Source organism: Adiantum capillus-veneris, chromosome 28 (genome assembly GCF_014529385.1).
Source record: "Adiantum capillus-veneris isolate H3 chromosome 28, ASM1452938v2, whole genome shotgun sequence".
Taxonomy (NCBI): Eukaryota; Viridiplantae; Streptophyta; class Polypodiopsida; order Polypodiales; family Pteridaceae; genus Adiantum; species Adiantum capillus-veneris.
Window position 1 is genome coordinate 87,371,575 of NC_140958.1, and position 14,160 is coordinate 87,385,734.

The 14,160-nt window shown below is 43.6% G+C and overlaps 1 protein-coding gene across 6 annotated transcripts in view; it reads left to right on the forward strand.

The window, feature by feature from the left end:
* The first annotated feature begins 2,036 nt into the window (after positions 1–2,036).
* The window catches only part of LOC147420831 (uncharacterized), a 52,480-nt gene continuing 40,356 nt past the window's right edge, over positions 2,037–14,160 (forward strand). For 3 of the 6 annotated variants that reach the window (XM_086504303.1, XM_086504304.1, XM_086504305.1), the window contains exon 1: positions 2,037–2,655. In XM_086504303.1, the coding sequence (XP_086360429.1) occupies positions 2,167–2,655 (489 nt within the window). In that variant the 5' untranslated portion in view covers positions 2,037–2,166. The remainder of the gene's footprint in view (positions 2,656–14,160) is intronic. The other 3 variants (XM_086504300.1, XM_086504302.1, XM_086504301.1) reach the window with 2 other exon arrangements.

The following is a 14,160-nucleotide window of genomic DNA, read 5'->3' on the forward strand; positions in this document are numbered from 1 at the left end:
GAGAGAGAGAGAGAGAGAGAGAGAGAGAGAGAGAGAGAGAGAGAGAGAGAGACCTTTATTGCTCAAGGATCACAATTATTAATCGATGGAGAAGAAGAAGCTTGGGTGGTAGCGAGAGAGAACAAAGTTGAGAAGGTAGAGAGTCTTTTTGGAATCTGCTCGTCGCCGGATTCCAAAAAGCGCTCGCCAAAAAATTACGTCCGTCAAAAGAATGCATGAGGTTGTTATTAAAAGAAAGCCTCTGGTTCATCCTCCACATCTGTAATTCTCTTTGAGACATTTGGCAAACATTTATGCTTCTCATTACTTTTCTCATGTGTCATCTGTGTATTGCACTACCTCAAAGGTCTGGCGCACCCCCTTCTCAATGTTCAACTTGAAATCTTGCTCTACTATTGTTGTTTGGTATGCACGTGACGAGGATTGGTGTTGTGATCACGATGATGAATAGGACTGCAGGGTAGCCGATGTGACGATGACGAATTGGATTATTGCAATCTCCATCTCCAAAAGCACTTTTCTGAGTCATCTGAAGTATTTGGCATACATGTCAACCAAGCAACAACCTTTGACTAAAAATATCATCGTGGATTCCTTGCATCTTGGGTAATGCCACATGCCTTTTAGATGCAAGTGTACGTAAGTAATTGCATCTGGAGAGATGCCATCTCTTTGCATTTGTTGAAATTAGCCTGGAGCTTCCTGGCCATGTCCCTGTTGGGTATATCTCGCAATCAATGAACTTCAAGAGACGACATTTTGAAAAAGAAGCTCCTCAAGCATGTTTTCTTTCTGTGGCACACCACATTTGCCATACATATTGACCAAGTTAGTGTCAAACATGGAAGCGTAGGTGATTGCATATGGAGAGATGCCCTCTCTTTTCAGATGTTGAAAACAACCCAAAGCTTTTAGCTCTATCAGACCCAGTTGCGCAAATCCTGCAAATCAGCATCTTGCATAGTGCCACATGCCTTCAAAATGCAAGCATAGGTGATTGTATTTGGAGAGATGCCATCTCTTTGCTTCCGCTGAAAATGGCCTAGAGCTGTTTTTGTTGGGCATATCCCGGAATCAGTGTGTTCCAAGGAATGACATTCCAAAGAGGAAGCTTGCTAAGAACTTTTATGAGCCATGTGACATATTTGCTTCCTAGTCCTGTCCCTGTTGGGCAGATCCTGCAATCAATGCACTCCAAGAGACGCTTACGTATGCTACTCATTACTGAGTCAATGAAAATCGTAAATCATAAAGAGCTTTAAATCCTAGAGCAAGGAAATAAGAAAATTGACAAGCCAATTTTTTTCTAGGAGAGGAGAGCTTACTCTCTCACAGTGGGGTCAATGATCTGGCAGGGGTAAGGGCAATCAAGGCAATATGAAGTGCCAAGTATCGGATGGAGCCTCAATTGTGCTTGGACATGCGCATGGTGGTTGGTGATGAGAGGGATGGTGCGTTGCTGAATTGCTGAGGGAGGCCCATGCTATGGAGAGTGCTGTAAAGTTCAACACTGTGGCTCGTCATACTGTCACGTCGTCACCAAAAGAGACGCTCGAGTTCAGGTGACGGATCACGTTAGGAGTGAACGCTCCAACTTGTGCAACATCGGCCATGCTTGCTCACACATGTGAAAACCTTCGGAATGGCGCTAGAAAAGCAGCGTTCTTGTTTTATTTAACTTCGGCGTTGTGTAGACCTTCATAAGTGAAAAAGCATAACATCATTGCGGGGCTTTTGGCCATGCCATTTGAGCCATGGACACTGGGCAATGGCTAAGATCATGCCAAGTGGCCAATTCTACAATCAAGAAACAAGAAAACCTCCTTTGGCTCACAAAGTGATCAAAGCCATCAGTCCTTGGTAACTATCTAAGTCACTCATTTGTGTAAGGGGCCGTGCCGCTCTTGTAATGAGCACAAGGTGACGGCCAGCCAGCCAAACAGAATCTTATAGGAGCATGTGTCTACGTGGTGCATGCTTTTTTTGGCCGTGGATATTCCACAGCATCATTTGGGCTATCTGAAACGCTTGTACACCCCAAAAAAACATGCTACATAATTTCATTGGATAAGAGGCGCTAATTATCGTCAGGAACAAGGTGTAATGGTGCCCTTTTTGTTGCAGTAACAGCCCGGCTATGCCATTGAGATCCTTGCTACCGTAACGATGGAAATAAGCCCTAACTCTCTTCATCTTCTACATTCTCCATCAGAGAGAATGGGCGCTTTAAAGCGGCTCGCAATTGTGGAAGGCGGCGACCTTTGCATTTTCCAACTACCATACAAGGTGCCCAATAAGCACAGGCTTCTTCCTGCTAGAGCTGAAGAAGGTTATGGCAGGTCAAGGGTATCTTCGTCCATGCCTGAAACAGAACAATCCAGTCGCAGAAACACTTATAGAGACCTTGATGAGCCTGATAATGTAAGTGTATGGGATTCAAATGCAGAGGGCGTTCGAGGAAGCTGGAGGGCACGTAAAACTTCTGCATACGGCTCAAGGCCTCCGGAAGATCGCCCCAATGCAAATGCGTCTGATCGAGAGGAGAATCGGCAGTGGTGGCGGAGTGGCCCAGACGATGATGACTATGAGGCTGATGGTGACGACGACGATGATGAGGAGTCTTGGTTTAGCTGGGACAACTTTGATGTGCTATCGGTAAGTTCCTTGTCCCTCTTTTCTTGCATTAATGTTCAAGTTAAATTGGAAAATGCAGTTTTGGACTTTAGAGATATTCTTCAGAAGTGAGAATTTTATTTTGCGTAGTTCTATCGAGAATTGCATTTCTCTAGGAATGCAGGTTTGGGCTTTAGAGATGTTCTCCACTGTTGCCTTGTATATCTCGTGTTGGGTTTTTGAAATGAGAGAAAAGTTCATATTGTGTAGTTTTGTTGAGGATTACATTCCTCTAGGGATTGCATTCCTCTAAGGAATCCTTTATCTTCCAGCATCTTCACTGACTTTCTAACCGTTCAAAGATGGAGGATTGTTTTGACACCTTTCAAGAGTAAAAGATTGCCATAAGGTTTTACAACAATTGATGTGGTTGTTTTAACCTATATAGAAGCTTTCATGCAGTCTTCTTCCTCAAGGACAATACTTAGATTTGATGGAGTTTGTTATTCTTAAAACCTTATGTTTCTAGGAGAAGGGAGCAATTCATAAGTAAGGAAGCCACAATCTATGCAAGCACATTGGACTAGTGAACGCCACATGGGTAGATTGAACAAAGTCTTCTCGATGAGAACTCTTAGATGGCTGAGATTTTTGATTCTGATGCAATTCTTTGCGATAAAAGTCATCTATCGTAGATGTAGATTGATAAGAGAGCTTTCCCATAATGTTGACCAAAGAGGGATGGTTGAAATTGAGAGGAAAGCACTGAAAACAGAGAATTCACTAATCTTAAAGACTGTTTTGACGAAAAGCAGCCCCATATAGTGAGTAAAGTGGAGTTTTCAGGCCCCAAAAGGGCTTTAGAATTTACACTCACAAAATCTCTTACAGGTAAATCTTTAGAGACTTGCGCCTTGTCAGATTCTCAATTTGGTCAATGGGCTTTAATTTATGTCTACTTAAAAATTGAAAATATGTATGAACACGCATTTATTAGCATTTATTAACACTAGTTTGGTGCCTAAATAGGATAAGTGTTTTTTTTTTCAATGTTTTGAATAAAAATGCCATGTCTTATTTAAAAAAGAATCCCAAAAATTCTTTTTGAGGTCCTTATATACAATAATCATAGAGTTTTTAAAATTCGTCTCCTTAAACTTTGAGCTTATCCTTATAGAGAATGGAGCCCATAAAGAGTGGTTGTGCAAAACTGCTTACACTATATATGTAAAGGATAGGTACAAATAAGCTTAGAAAAAAATGCCAAGGCTTAGGAAAATTTGTAGGCAGCTTATCTATACTAGCCGCACATATTTGTTTATGTTCTACTCTATAAAAGTTTTATTTAAGGTTGTATTAAATCATATTAGTTTATGTGGGTCCAAGACACAAGTTTCATGCATGGGATTATAAATGAATTAAGACTACTTATATGTCAGGTGCTGCGAAATTAAAATGGTGAAGATCTAGACTTTACACTTCCACAGATCTTTTCTTCTTTCCTTGCTTGAATTAGCATGAATGATGGTTTCTTTTATTTTCTTGTAGAGAGATTTGGTGGGGTCCCAATCAACCCTCTCAAGGCCCCCCCACACCATTGCTGATGTGGTATTTGCTTTTGATTGCGTAAATGGAATGTACACACATGCAATACCTCAATGGAAACTCTACTGACTCGAATGGGGAATGGCGCCGCGGTACCTCTTCAAAATGAAGCATCTCCAGGGTTGATTTGATGCATCTTTGAATTTGTCTCGATGAGAGGTTGCTGATGGCCACCAAGGGGTAGATCTGGGGTTGATTTGAGCTCACGATGGGAGAGGAATCAAGGGCTAAAGGTTGGCGGCAAAGATGCAGATTTGATTGTAATGACGTAGCCGATCTGTTGCGTAAAGTAGGGTTGAAAACGCAGATGATGAAGGAGCCGATAATGGAGAGTAATGGGAGCACTCAATGCTGCGAGGGAATGGCCGAGAAAAGGCTCGATGGCTGCCGAAGGAACAAGCTGCAGCAAGGAGGTTCGCAATAGTAGATCCATTACATTTTTGACGATGGAAAGGGCTGAAAACGGAAAACACTGGCTTGCTAGGGCTGATCTGGCTCGTGGCTTGTGAGGATGATCTGTCGGCAATTGGTGGGCACAAACGCCAGGGTTGGTTTCTGCAAAAACGTTAGGGCTTCTCTATCAGTGGCTCATCTGTCTCCAAAACGTTGGACACTCCTTTTATAGAGTAGGGTTACTTCTTAAGAACCCTGTAAGACTCCTATAGGGCAAACTTGGAAGACAAAGTTATAAAAATAAACCATTAAAATGATTTATTAATAAACTTAAGTTTGCAAAGTTTCTGTGTGAAACTGTCGCTCATATGCCAACTTGGAAATTCGATTGGCGTGGAGAATGGCTTGTTGGATTTCTCTAACCTAAGACTTCATTAAGACGCCCACCGTAGTGTAACATTTGTCAAAACTCTTGTAGAAACCATTTATGCAAGAGGGTTCCAAAACTGGAAAACCTAATCTAATGGACTCGTTCGGACATGCACGTACTCTGAACAGGCTTATACTAACCCCCCTTGGACTCTGGACACTCCTATCTAGGGATAGGTATAGAATTGGCTTTGGAAGTCGATGAAGCATGTTCACGTGGAACACAGAGCCATGTGCACATGACATCATATAATTTGAAGAGTCTTTATGTTATATAGACATCAATCAAAACTTATAGTATAGTTGTTTATGTAAGCTATAAATAGAGTATATGATTGTATCTCAAAACTTCACTCACTTAAAAAATTCATTTTTCACATGAGAGATATAAATTATAAAAATAGGCATAAAATATAGCTAATTCCTCACCTAGAACTGAGAAAGAACATATATAATTTCATTTACATGGTTTTTAGTGACAAGTTTATGTTCTTCATAGATTATGCATGACAAAATTATAAAACGCGACTTGATTTATGTAAGATTGGACACCTGAAAAATATGTACGTCCCTGGTGTTGATCTATAAATTCACTTTGGATAGTCCGAGATCCAAGAGAGATTCACTAGTGTTTTCAATTTTCAGCCCTTAGCCTTGCAGAACCAACCATCTACCGCAAGATCCCATCAGCATCTCAGCATCTAGTGTCACGCGGACCGGCACCACGTGCCAACGTAAAAGAACAGCTGAACAGACTTTTAGCACTTCAACAACAACTGAACTGAAAGAGAGACGACACGAGACGGGGAGTGGCAAAGGTTGGTGCCCCTTTTGGAATTTCTTTATATTTCTTGAACTCAGTACAACGCCGGTACTCCAGACTTTGCACCTTCTCCAGGAAGCATGCAAGAGAATGAGCCCTTGGCTCATATTTAAAGGCCCTTGGCGATGAAAAGCAATTACATGAAAATCTTTAAACTCAAAAGCAAATGGTCCAAAAGCTGGCAGTGCAATTTTTGAAAATCCGTACAGCATGTAACGTCATCAGCTTCTACGCAAATGAGCCTCTGTGTGTGTGTGTGTGTTGGTCTTGCTTTATTTTAATATCTTTAGGTCACTTTGGGCCCCATCGAACGGGGTCCCATAAGTTGGTGTGAACTTCTACTGCTGCTGCTTCTTAGGGTTTAGGCTTCTCAGCCGGGATCTGTAGGTTGGCTCCGTTCTTCAGTGGCTCGACATGTCAGCAATTTGTGACATCCCCCCTTTGTGAAAGAAAGTAATCGTCCGCAATTAGAGCATATCTGTAAAACAACTCAAGTTAGCTTAAAATTTTTTGAGGGTCATTCCAAGGGACATTCTGAGGGACGACAATCCGAGGGACAATCAATTTTCTCATTCTAAATCGGAGCTTTTGATTTCTTGGGTCGTTGGCTTCTCAGAAGAATCTCATCCAATAAGGAGTCTCATTCCAGATTGGAGCTCTTGATATCTTGGGTCGTTGGCTTCCCAGAAGTATCTCATCCAATAAGGAGTCTAGAACTCTTGATATCTTGGGTCGTTGGTTTTCAAGAAGTATCTCATCCAATAAGTAATATTCAGTGGTTGGCACATCACAATGCAACATGAATGCTCACATATGCATGTTACAAGACATAGAAACATAAAGCCGCCAATGAACACTCCCCCCGTAAATAACCATCTAGGTCTGGGCCATGAGTTGTTTAACGACGCCCTCATCACTCCTCCTGCATAACCTAAAAAAGCCCGGGCCGAGAGACATAGAGGTCTTTTACAACCCCCCCCCCCCGGACTGCAGCCTGCATCGTTTGGAGATGCTGAGAGTAACCACTGCTCAGACTTCTTAATACCCCCCCGTAAATAACCATCAGGTCCGGGCCATGAGTATTAACAACACCACTTTTCAAACATTCAATACTCTCCCCGCAAATAACGACAAGGGTCCGGGTCATAAGTATGTGCAAGCATTCTCAAACATCATTTCACTACTCTACCCGGGAGTAAATCACCAATTATTGAAACCAATATTCAAACCAGAGTCAAACAATTCAAATCAACACCAAGACAAGTTTAAAACATATACCATCCATTTCAAACAAATTTCAAACAGGATCACCAAATAGTTTCTCAAACAGAACTCAAATTTAAAAAGCATCAGTCGAGCTCGAAAAGACGACTGGCTTTCCATTTTGAAACCTGCACCAAGATTAGGGTTAGATTTCTTCCACAAGGTTGTAGCCGTTTGCACCATGATCCATAAGCTCTTGGACAGACAGTGCTCTTGTAGTGGTGATGGTAGTCTCAAGACATAGCAATCACATTGGACCTCCAAGGTTTTTAGCTCGAGAAGAGACACCTGATGAGAGATGTCGAGAAATTTCAAGTCGTAATCTGCAAGGGTTTTTGTGGCAAGTATTCAGGGTACCCCACTCGAAGCTACACTCCGAAGGAAGATGTCTGAAGGCATGTAACTTTGGGCAAAAATTCTCTTGAAAGCTTGCCAAGTCCTTACAATGTGCGGTTTGGTAGCTATAGACATCCACCACTGCATGACATTGCCTCTAAGAAAAACAACGGCTTGAAAAAAAATTCCTTAATCCTTCTTTGCAAGTGATCTTTATGGTTTATGCCGTGTAAGACAGAGCGATGAAGATGGGAGCACGCCCGATGTGCAATGAAGTAAGGGTGGGAGTGCCTAATTAGTAATAAGTCCGGGGTCAGGAAACGAAGATTCTTTAATAAAATTTCGTGTAAACTTGGAAGCGCCAAAGTGCTCTGTCTGCTCTTTGGTAGGACCAGTATGCTTTGAGAAAAGGACACGTCCGAAGCTTTGATACCACTGTCACGGGACCAGCACCATGTGCCAAGGGAAAAGAACAGACTGAACAGACTTTTAGCACTTCATTAACAATTGAACCGAAAGAGAGATGACACGAGACGGGGAGTGGCGGAGTTCTACCCCAAGAGAGCATTGGCCCCAAAGGTTGGCGCCGGTATTTCTTTATATTGCTTGAACTCAGTACAACGCTTGTACTCCAGACTTCGCACCTTCTCCAGGAAGCATGCCAGAGAATGAGCCCTTGGCTCATATTTAAAGGCCCTTGACCATGAAAAGCAGTTACATGAAAAGCTTCAAACTCAAAAGCAACTGGTCCAAAAGCTGGCAGCGCAATTTTCGAAAATCCGTATAGCGTGTCACGTCATCAGCTTCTACGCAAATGAGCCCGTGTGTGTGTGTGTGTGTGTGTGTGCGTGTTGGCCTTGCTTTATTTTAATATCTTTAGGTCACTTGGACCCCATGAGACGGGGTCCCATAAGTTGGTGGGAACTTCTTCTGCTTCTTCTTCTACTGCTGCTACTTCTTAGGGTTTAGGCTTCTTGGCCGGGATCTGTAGGTTGGCTCCGTTCTTAGTGGCTTTGAGTTGTCAGCAATTTGTGACATCTAGGACCATTGTATCAGCATTTGTGCAATCTAAAGCAAATACCTCTCTAGCGATAGAGAGGGGGGGGTCCTTGGAGGGGGGGTTGGGACCCCATCTAGTGTTAGTCTTCTCTCTTCCTCTCTCTATCACTCACAGAACCCTCACTCAATATCATTTTCTCTTCTCTCTAGTCTTTGCACATCTCTCATGAAGTAAAAGCCAATGTTACCCGGAATGTGAACGGGAACGGAGGGGAAGGGGGCTGGAACGGGAACGAGGCTGGAATGGTCGACTAAAGTAATGCTTGAATTATCTCCGTTCAGCTTAGTCCCAAATCAACTCCTAAACAACCCCAAAATTGTCCCCAAATCTGTCCCCCCTCAAATTGTCCCAAATATGTCCCCCAAACAGCCCAAATCTGCCCCCAAATGCCTACTTTTGCCCGTTCCACCCCGTGTTCCGCCCCATTTCCCCTCGGTTTTGGAACACTGTTCCGGCTACACCTTGTTCCGGATCGGCGTTCCGTTCTCGACTCCGTTTCAGGAGCGGGACTCGTATGGAACGCCATTTCGAAACGCTTGGGCAGTGTTCCGCCCGTTCCCTGCTACACTGGTAAAAGAAACTCTCTCATGAAGTACAAGGAACCTTGAGTACGTGTTGAGTATCCATCCTGAGCATTCACCATCAATCACTTCCGTTGCACATTACATCCACTTAATAAAACTCTTAGTTTTAATTTTGTTTTGAAATTGTGTTAGCTTACCTTGAAGACCTGGTATGTCATGTGCGCACTACACTTGTGGCACGTGGACATGCTTCTGCCATAGTCTAGCGTCAGTCTTAGCGTAGGACATAGCCTGGCACCTTTGTGAGCCTCTAGCAGGACGTGCTTGCCCAGGCCGGTCATAGTTGCATACCCTCTCTTGCACAGTACAGTCATTTAGCATGAGCATTTTTCAAAGCATAGAAACGTTTTTGCCAAAGTACACATTTTTCACTTATTTATTAATAAGTGACTTTTGTTGGAAAAGTAGGTAGGGGAAATTGCTAAGAAACTATAAAAGAAACCATTGGGCACTCAATAGAGGCAGAGGAGGCAGCAAAAGGTGGTGCACCAAGTGTTGCACGTGGCAGGTGGTCTCTCTCTCAGTAGTACCCCAACAGCACTAGCGTTTTTGGAGCAATTTTCAGCCATCAACGTTTTTGCAATAGTACCATCCCTTTAGCCTCGTCGCATCCCCGATTCCATTCCCGACAGCAGATCCTCGCTGGAAAGCCATCCATCGCGACAGATTTCAGTTTTCAGCCTTAGCGTTTTTCAGCCTTGACGTTGTCATTGTCGACACCATCGTCGTCGTCGACATCATCATCGTCATCGCAGGCCCCGGACTTGATGATGACCCATCGTTGTCATCGTCATAGTTCCTTTTTCGTCATCACCATCGCCACGACAACAGATCAGCTAGCGTTTTCAGTTTTCAGCCCTTAGCACAACAATCAATGTCGTCGTCGGCACAATACCTGAATGTAGCAGATTCCCAGCGATCTCAGTTTTCAGCCGTAGCGTTTTGATATTTCAGCCCTAGCCTCACGTCGTCGTCGTCGTCGTCATGGCGACATCGTCGTGTCCGTGACAGTCGTCGTCATTGTCGACATCGTCATCATCTTCGACATAATAGACCCCATCTTCAACATAGACCAGCAGTACCCCTCGTCGACATAGACCATTAGCACCTTGTCGTCGACATCATCGTCATCGACATAGAACCTCAGTACCGAGCATCAGTATCCATCAGCATCAGCATCTCTGCATTTAGTCATTGTATCAGCATTGTGCAAGAATAAAGAAAGTACTTGCTCTGGCAATAGAGCAAGGGGTCCTTAAGGGTTGGGACCCGACATCCCTGTCTCGTTTCTTTTCTCTCTCTTTCTTTCAGTTCAATTCAGTTCTTTCAAGTGAGACTCTCAAAGTCCATAGAACATCCTCTAGGTACAAGTCCAAAAGTCCCAATCCCAATCCCAAGCATTGTCATGATTAATCTCTGCAAGGCACTTTGAGAGGTTGCCCTTCCCTAGAAGGCCTTGCAAAAATATGCCCTTTCTTGGGGCAGAGTCAGTCGAACAATGTGTCCTTCCTGAGGAAGGGCTATTATAAATTACCCGACGTGTGTAGGGCTAGCAGCAAAGGAAGGGCGGGAAGGGTTGCAATTTTCGACCGTGCGGGCCGGACTTGATGACGACCCATCGTCGTGATCGTCATAGTTTCATCGTCGTCATCATCATCGCCACGACATAGTACCGCATTTTCAGTGTCACAAACTGGTGACGTGGCAGGCCCCCGGACATAAACACACACACACACACACACACACACCCTGTGGGAATCCCAGGAAATGCGCCAACATGTTGACGTGGCAGTGTGTACGGAATTCCATTAAATGTGCTGATTGCTGACGTGGCAGTGTACAGACTGTACGAACCTGCAGAACGTGTTGACGTGGCAGCGTACGGGTTTTTCCATAACTTACACTGGCTGTTTCTAGCAGCTTTTGAAGACCGGTAGCTTTTGGAACTTTTGCTTTTGGAGTTAATTGATTTTGGGGATTTGCTTTTGGGCATCCCTTGTAAGAATAAATAAGTCCAAGGGCCTCACTTCTCAAGGGATATGGACGCAGAGACTGAGAGTGAGCACCCGCGGGCTCTTTGTACTTTGCACACAAATCAATATAAAAAGAAATACCGCAAGGGACGCCAGTCTTTGGGGCCAGTATCTCTTTTGACATGGAACTACACCGGGCTGTGTCGCGGTAGAATCTTGACTTGGGGTGTCCAAGTTTGTTATAGTTTGTTACAGTGGTATCAGAGCTTGACCGATTTCTCTTCTACCGGGAAATCCGATCCCTTAATTAGCGACTCTTATGGATTCTGAAAAGAATCACTCAACTTCTTTAGCATGTGCTGATGCGGGAGGACGATAGCAAGTTGACGAGTGCACAAAGCAGATGATCAATTCTCTGAAAGACCCTCAATTTGCAAAATTTTGTCTCAGCAATCCATCACTGAAGTGCATACCCAGTGGCAAAAAGCCACCGAACCACCAACCACACCGGCAATCAAGAAACCTCCTTCTCCAAGGATGTTTACAAAACTAGAACTTCAGGAGGTGGTTCAGACTCAAATCAATCAGCTTTTGCACGCGAACAATCAATCCAAAAAGCAAGTGAAAAAGCGCAAGAAGGAGATTGACTTCCCTGGTTATTTGGGCCTTCAATCTTCTTTTGCATCTGCAAGAAGCAGAAGAAGCGTGTACGCTTTGAGGGACTACCTAGTTCTTCTTCTTCCTCTTTTTCTGACAGTTCTCTAGCTCTTTTGACTCGAGCGAGGAGGACAGAAAGGGCAAAAAGCAAAGCTTCAGAAAGGACAAGAAAAAGGCAAAGAAACCTAGATTCCGCCCAGTTTCTAATAGCTCTACAGAGGAGTCATCCTCTGACAGTTCGGACTCAGATGACTATATGTTTTATGCAAAGAAGAAGCACTTTTACAGAGCCAACCAATATGACTTCCTTGAAGACAAAAGCAAGAGAGCAAAAGAATTTAAAGAAGGTGTACAGTCGATTAAATTTGAATCCTTTTCTGGATTCTGAGATGCTCCGAGGGCTTTGACCTTTTCCAACATGGTGGTCGACTCTTCTTCTAAGGAAAGAAGCTCCAGTCAAGTGGTTGAAATTCAAATGGCTCTTGATTTCTTCTTGGCTGACTTGAGAGTATGAACAGGATTTATGAACCGCTTGGAACCATCTTTGGATGACAAAGGGAGATTCTCTGGACGCTTATTGCGAGAGGTTTTGGAACTCTTTTTTACCAACCTCTTCATTTAAGAAGGTCTTTTCTAAGAAACAGATTGAGCGGTTTTGCTGCGGACTCCCTACAGAGATCCGAGACTACTGCCTGGAACAAAATTCAAATTCTATCCAAGAATTAATGGGTCATGCGAAACGGGGTTTCTCGATACATTTGGAAAATTTGACTTACCCCTCTAATGAGAATTTGACTCAGAGAACTAGACACACCTCTAACAATGAAAGTAGAGAGAGAAAGAGTTCCCAAGAAAAGAAGGATAAGGATGCACGACCCCGACGACTCTTTGAGAAAGAGCTAACTATATCAAAGAGAGAGAGTGTTTTGGTTGCAGGGAACATGGGCACATCTCCACAAAGTGCCCCAAAAAGGCACACCAAGAACAGACTGAAGATAGGCAAGAGTGCTCCAGAGCAGCAGAGGAACGTGGTAGAAAAGGCAAGATGAAAGCAAGACTAGTACGAAATTGCATGGGTACCGATGCAAGCCTGATTGATGAAAGTACAAAACTTTGCCGAGCTTGGGGCAAAGTGAAAGATCAAGAAGCCCTGATTTTCTTTGATGGAGGAGCCAAGGCCAACTTCATTTCACCAGAATTGGCGGCGCGGCTTGAGATTACACCCGATAGGATGGGACCACCAGTAGAGGCCGTTCTAGCGGCACCCAGACGGGAGACAACCATTACACCTGACATTAGAAAACTTTGGTTGCTTTGTCAGGGGTATGTAGGGCATGAGGACTTCTACATCTTGCCTTGGTAGGCTGTGACGTCCTCTTAGGAGTCCCTTGGTACCATAAGAACAACGTCGTGGTCGACTATCGGGCAAAGAAAACAACCTTGACGAATGCAAAGGGTCGAAAAATTGTACTTGATGTAAAACTGAAGGGCGAGTCAGTCCCTATTGTATCGGCTTCGGCCATTTCCAAATTAATGAAATCCAGTCTCTTTGTTTACTCGATCTACTTGAAAAAGTTAAATGAACAACACAAAACAAGCATGTTTGAACTTGATAAACAACGCCAAGATTTTCTCCACACACATACTGATTGTTTCTGTGAGGGCCTGCCAGGCGAGTTACCCAGCCACCTTACCGTGTTAGCCAAGCCCAAAATGAAGAAATCATGAACCAAGTGAAAGGCCTTCTTGAAAAGGGTCTTATCGAGCCGAGTACTTCATCCTACTGCTCTCCGATGTTGTTGATTTTAAAGAAAGATGGATCTTGGAGAATGTGTATTGATTACAGAGCTCTCAATAAAATCACTATCAAAAACAGATTTCCGATTCCAAGGATCGATGATATTCTTGACCGACTTCAGGGATCCTCTTGTTTCAACATGATTGATTTGAAAAGCGGATATCATTAGATTAGAATCGCCACGGGAGATGTCTACAAGACGGCCTTTCGGACAAGCGTCGGTTTATATGAATTTTTAGTGATGCCTTTTGGCCTTACCAATGCTCCAACGACTTTCAACTGAATGATGCATAGGATTTTCCGAGAGTATAGATAATTTGTTGGCACTTTCTTTGATGACATTATAGTCTTCTCCAAGGATGAAGCAGAACATAGACACCATTTGCTACAGGTCTTTCAGGCATTGCGTGATCACAAGCTAGTTATCAATGCCAAAAAGAGTGAAATTTTCTTGCCGTAGGTACTCTTTTTGGGACACATCGTCTCACGAGCAGGAGTACAGATAGACCCGACCAAGATTGACACTATTCGTGACTGGCCAGATTTGAAGAATGTTCGTGAAGTTAGAAGCTTACTACCGGCGGTTCATTCAAAATTTTGCAGAGGTAGCTTCCCCTTTGCACATT